This window comes from Nothoprocta perdicaria, unplaced genomic scaffold (genome assembly GCF_003342845.1).
Source record: "Nothoprocta perdicaria isolate Ctin4 unplaced genomic scaffold, notPer1 scaffold_585, whole genome shotgun sequence".
Lineage (NCBI taxonomy): Eukaryota > Metazoa > Chordata > Aves > Tinamiformes > Tinamidae > Nothoprocta > Nothoprocta perdicaria.
Window position 1 is genome coordinate 57,443 of NW_020455849.1, and position 5,569 is coordinate 63,011.

At 62.2% G+C, this 5,569-nt stretch overlaps 2 protein-coding genes across 2 annotated transcripts in view; one reads left to right on the plus strand and one right to left on the minus strand.

Annotated features, from left to right (window-relative positions):
• The window catches only part of LOC112955605 (RING finger protein 145-like), a 6,589-nt gene extending 5,207 nt beyond the window's left edge, over positions 1-1,382 (minus strand). Inside the window, exon 1 of the mRNA XM_026048929.1 lies at positions 1,313-1,382. Within this exon, the coding sequence (XP_025904714.1) occupies positions 1,313-1,382 (70 nt within the window). The remainder of the gene's footprint in view (positions 1-1,312) is intronic.
• A 1,371-nt stretch (positions 1,383-2,753) lies between these two features.
• LOC112955606 (C-type lectin domain family 4 member K-like) overlaps positions 2,754-5,569 on the plus strand; it is a 3,339-nt gene continuing 523 nt past the window's right edge. The window contains exons 1-2 of the mRNA XM_026048930.1: positions 2,754-2,783; positions 3,425-3,440. Coding sequence (XP_025904715.1) covers positions 2,754-2,783; positions 3,425-3,440 — 46 coding nt within the window. The remainder of the gene's footprint in view (positions 2,784-3,424; positions 3,441-5,569) is intronic.

Here is a 5,569-nt window from a genome sequence, read left to right on the forward strand (position 1 = left end):
CTCCCCGCGGCCCCGCTCCCGGCCCCGCGCCGCTCCCTCCGGCACTTTCGCTTTCTCCCGCTCCGCCCCTATGCCGAGCCACGTGCCCGCGGCGGCGCAGAGGGGCCCTGCGCCGCGGCGCGACAGGCGCTGACTCCGCGGCCGCCATCTTTGAACAGGGCAAAGAGCGTCCTCCGCTCCCCCTTCTCTTCTTAGTTGTGCCGCCATCTTGAATGAGGGCAGTGCTCTGGCGGTAAGGAAGGGCGGGAGGCCATTTTGGGAAGGGCGCGACGCTCTTGCGTGACGTCATGCCCATTCGGTCATCTTGGGTGTGGGCAGGCTTTGTCGGGGAGGCTGCGGCTGCCATCTTGAGTAAGGGAAAGGGGAAGTGGTGGGGCGCAGTGGGGAGGGTGTCAGGTCGGGCACCCCTACGGTCCCCTCGGGGGGCGGCCTGGATTTGCCTCCCCCATCTCGGCCCCCAAGGCTGGATGTGCCAGAGAAGGGCGCCCAGGACCTCTGGCTTCAGGGGCTGCTCCTGGTGGGGCTGGGATCAGCCCGGATCCACCGGGATCAGCTGGCAGCGGGAGAGGGGGTCCCCTGGGCTTGGAATCCCAGAAATCCCTGGGGATCAGCTGGGGCCTCTGGAATCGGATGGAGTGTGCTGGGGACCTTAGGAATCATCTTGGGTCCATTCAGATCACCTGAGTTTGGTTGAAGACCTCGGCTGATGCTTTGGGATGATCCCTCTGGGATGAGGGGAGGGTCGGCCAGAGCCTTAGGGATCAACTGAGGTTCCTCAGAGTCCTTTGGGATCGGGTGGGGTTGTCTAGAGCCCTCAGGAATCACCTGGGTTCCTCCGGGATCCAATGGGCTCCTTTGGGAGCACCTGCCTGTACATCCCAGCGCATCTAACTCGCCAGCAACCCCCGCAAAATCCACGGGCGTCCGGGCGAGGGCCCGAGCAGCACAAGGGTTTGCCCGGTAGGACTCGCCGTTGGTTTATGGAGACGGTTTTGGGAGGGGTGGCACAGGGTCCCTGTGGGGAGACGCTGTTGTCGCCGGGGGCCCGGCACCGTTCGCAGGGCTCCAGCGTGACCGGCCCCCTCGTGTCCCGGGGGGCTTCCCGCCGCCCCCGCTTCGCTCCGTCCCGCAGCACCCTGGAGAGCGGCGGCGGAGGGCGGGAGACCGGGCGGCCCCGCTGCCCCGGCCGGGCGCCCCCCGACCCCGCTGCGGTGCCCCCGCCCCCCGGTGCCGCCGGTCCGTTATCCCCCGACCCGCTCTCCGTGCTCTCTGCTTTCTCCGTCCCGCTCCACAGCGTCCTCCATTCCCGCACCCCGGTCCCGCGGTGCCCCTGGTATCATCCCGTGCGGTCTCTCGGGTCCCGGTGCCGTCATGCCCGGCATCGCTTCCGAGGACAACAGGCCTCGTTCTGCCCGCTCCAGCATTCCGCTCCCGCGGGATGCCCATCCCGTGTCTCCGTGCGCCCCGTCGGGCGCCTCGTCGTCGCGCCGGCCCTGCCAGGGCAGCGGGTCTCTGTGCTCGGCGCCGCCCGCCTCGCCGCGGCCCTGCACGTCGGGGGGCCCTGGGAGCCGCCCACGGGGAGCGCCACGTCCTCGGGGGGACAGCGGCGGCTCCGGGTCCCGGGACGCTGCCTGTCGCCGCCGACAGAGCAGCCCCGCAGCTGCCGCCGCTGTTCCCCGTTTACCGGCCCCGCCTCGGGCCGTCCCTCTTCCCGCGCCGCCCAGCCCAGCCCGTTGCTCCCGGTGCTGCTGCAGCCGGGCCCCAGGGGAATCCTGCCCCGCCGCACGCCCATGTCCCCGGGGAAATTGTCCCCGGCTCCCACACACTACTGCCCTCCCAAGCAACCCCTGCGCCAGGACCCCCACCGACCACTGTGCCCCCCAACCTGGAACGTTTGCCCAACCTGAGGCTGGACAAGGCGGAATCCTGCACCTGGGGACACTTGCACACCGGGACTCCGAGTGTAAAGGACCTGCCACTCAGTTCCCTGTACTCCGGGGGCATCAGGGCTGCAAGCCTCCATGCCCAGGAACCCCCGCATCAGGCCCATCAGCATCAGCCCCCGCCGAAGCCGAAAGGCTTCTCTTTCCCCTGTTCTGCAAAGCAGCTTCTTCCTTTCTCTGCCTGCAGTCCAGCTTCTGCAGCCCTGCTGGGCTCTCCTGGCCCGGCCCTGTGTGGGGCAGCTGGCAAGGGGCAGCTCTGTGCCCACGCCTTGACTCTTCCCTCACTGCTTCCCAGGCCCCAGCCCGTCCTTTCTGCCAGATCCCATTACCCGGGACAGGAGCTGATCCCGCTACCTGCAGCTGGATCCTGCTGGAATGGGGCACCGCGCTGGCAAGAGCAGCCCTGGGACCCCCCACCTGCTTCACACACATTTAAAGACGTTCTTCTTCCATTTGGAGCATCTTCTGCACTCTGCAAATCCGTGTCCTGCTTGCAGCCATCCCTGGGACATCCCTGCTCCTCTTCCCCCAGGACACAGCCCTATCCTCCCCAAATCCTGCCAGACAGGACCGCCCCCCCATGTTGTCACAGGGCAGTAACACGCTCTGCCTGTTCCAGGGCAGGAGGTCCTCCCAGTGCAGCAGCCCCGTGGGGTCCAGCCCGTCCCCGTCTCTCCGGCCTGGCTTTGCACCACTCACTGAGTGGATGAGTCACTCATCAGAAGTGACAGAGCCGCCTCATGTGGCCCCACCGAGCAGCTCTGCGGGCAGCACCCCCAGGGCCAATGGGGCTGAGCAGCACGTGCAAACATGCACACGAACCTCCATACACGCATGCATGTATGTGTGCACGTGAGCTCCCATGTGCATGTAGAAGCATGCAAAGCACCCCCATGTACATATGCACATGCAAGCACGCACGCAAGCCAAGCATGCGCAAGTGCACGCATACACACGAGTCTATGTGCACACGTGCATGTGCGAGCATGCACACAAGTCCCATGCACACGTGCAAGTATGTACACAAGCCCCATGCACGCATGCACGTGCAAGCACTCACATGCCTGTCGGGAGCAGCAGCCTCCAGCAGCTCCATGCTGGATATGTGTGTGTGTTCCCACACATATCCAGCCCAGCCACACATATCCCACTCAGCCCCAGCAGCCCAGTTGGGAATATATATATCCATATATGTTCCCAGACAGACATGTCTTCTAAGCTGGACACATTCAGGACATGATTTGGCACGTGCACGGCAGCAGCAGGGACCCTGCAACATGTCACTGTACCCCAAGAGGAGCCTGTTCTAGGGATTCACCTATCCTTGCTCCAAATGCTTTAGCCAGGCTGAAAGTATTGCCATTAATTTTTCATAAAGCAATAGCAATAGCAATAGCAATAGCAACAGCAGCTCTTGTTGATTGGATTATTTTATTGCAATCACTATTCTGAGTTTTCTGAGTTTGCCTTTTTCTTCGGAGCTAGTAAAGCAAAGGAGTATGAGCAATATGTGGGATAAATTAGGGTAGGCTAACTCCAGCCATTGCTCTTAACAGGAAGTGTGGGGTAATTTCTCCTTTTCATTTTTTTTTCTGTGGTTCCTGTGCACATTTTTAGGTCTGGAGAAAACAGCAAAAACAACAAAACAAAAATGAAACAAAACAAAACAAACAAACAAACAAACAAAATAGGATTGGATCTGTGCTATATTTTGAATAATAATTAGAGCAAACTCAGTTAAACTGTTTCTTTCCTGTTTCTAGCTGGGGTAAAACCAACACTTTCGAGCAAAAAGAGATTTTGCTATAAAATAAACTTATAGTGAGCTTCTGATTTTATCTTATTTTTTTTTCTGCTAGAGAAAGCCCCCAAATCCATGTTCAGAATTCGGTGCTGCCGTGCCCAGGCCCAGTGCAGCTCCCAAACCCAGTGAGAGGAGATTTGCAGCCTTTGCAAACCATGGGATTTTTTGCAAGGTAGCAAGCAAGGGGGAAAGCCAGTGCAAAAGAGGGGTCCCTGGATGTCCCCGTCACTGGCAGCACCTGCACTGGCTCGGGGCCTTCCCAAAGGATCCTGCCCTAAGCACGGCTGGGGAAGGTCCTGCCCTGCCCACCCTGCTCCAAAGCCCCCAGGCCAGCCCCTGCCCCAGCTAATGGGGTCCTGTGGGCCAGGAAGGCCTAGGGCAGCTCCCATGTGGACCATCCCGCCCGGCAGGGTCCTGTCTGCCCTCCCCAGTCTGGCTGGTCTCTCTAACGGGAGCAGGAGACTGTGGGAGGCTCTGTGGGCAGAAATGGGGCTGCGAAAGCGCACGGAGGAAGTGCAGGGCGGCAGCATGACGGGAAGGGGTTCCCGCTGCCGGGACAGGGACTTTGCAGGGCACAGGAACCCTGCCCACACCAAGGACTGAGTCCTGCTCACACGGTGTCGGGGCTCCTGCTCACCCTGGGCACCAGATGTGCTTTGCACCCAGCCCTGGTTCTGCTCTCGTGGAGCTCGGGCAGATTCTCAGCCGTGTGCTGAGAAATGAGCCAGGAAAAGCAGGGCTGGAGACATCAGCCCTTCCCCTCCTGCGGCTAGGAGGGAGCCTGGCTGGGACCCTGGCTGGAGAAACAGCAACTCAGCCTCGGGGTCACAGATGATGGAGGGGACAAGAGGCTGTCAAAGCTCTCCCGGAGAAATGCTGACTCCAAAGGGGGCAGAAGGCCCATTCAAATGCCCTTTATCCCCTCGGCGTTCAAATAGAAGCGGAGTGGCACCAGGTGCCAATGCCTGTCTGCTGTGTCACCCCAGAGCCGGACGTGCAGAGGAGGCAGTGCCCGTGACAATGTGGGCACATGTGGCAGCAGAAGGACTTGGCAGGGGGCGAGCAATAGCTTTTCCCTGCCAGAGCTTCATGTAGAGTTTTGCTGCAATCGTTTCCGGCAGCTGCAGGGTCCTGCGGTTGGGCCCCTGCACATTTCGTGTGGCACAATCGCGGTGTCACAAATGATCCCGAGGAGCCAAGGAGTCGTCCCTGCCCCACAGGACCGGGAGCTGGGGGTGGAGGGAGAGGCTGTAGGACAGCGGGACAGGACGCAGCCCGAGGGGGCTGCTCTTGCAACGGCTCCTCTGGGGCTGGCGGAGTTTGGGTGACCGCATGAGACACCGTCACTGGGGCAATGAGTTGACATCCCGGAGCCGATGACGGTCCTGGTGGCCAAGTTCCCTTTCTTGGCCCTTCCAAGTGCCTTCCTCTGCCACATGCAAAGGGACGGAGGAGGAAGCAGCCGCGGGCCTCACAGCACCCAAGGATGGCAGCGCAGGGGCCTGATCTCTACGAGAGCCTGAAGATTAAATATCCCCGCAGCTTCTCCCCAGGTGAGTCCCAGCACAGAGGCGTCGGCAGCCGCGCTCATCACCGTGTCCTTCAGCGCCCGCTCCTCCCAGGCACAGGGCAACCCCGGGAGACGCCAGAACCGGGGAGCTCCTGCCCGGGGGAGCCTTCCTGGCCGCCTGTGCCCGGGCTCCGCGGCCCCGCTAGCGCTGCTCTCTCGCTGCAGCGGCGGCTCCCGGTCCAGCAGCGGCTCCCGGCCCGACGGCGGCTCCCGGCTCGACGGCGGCTCCGCGGCGCCGGCCGCTGGGCCCCG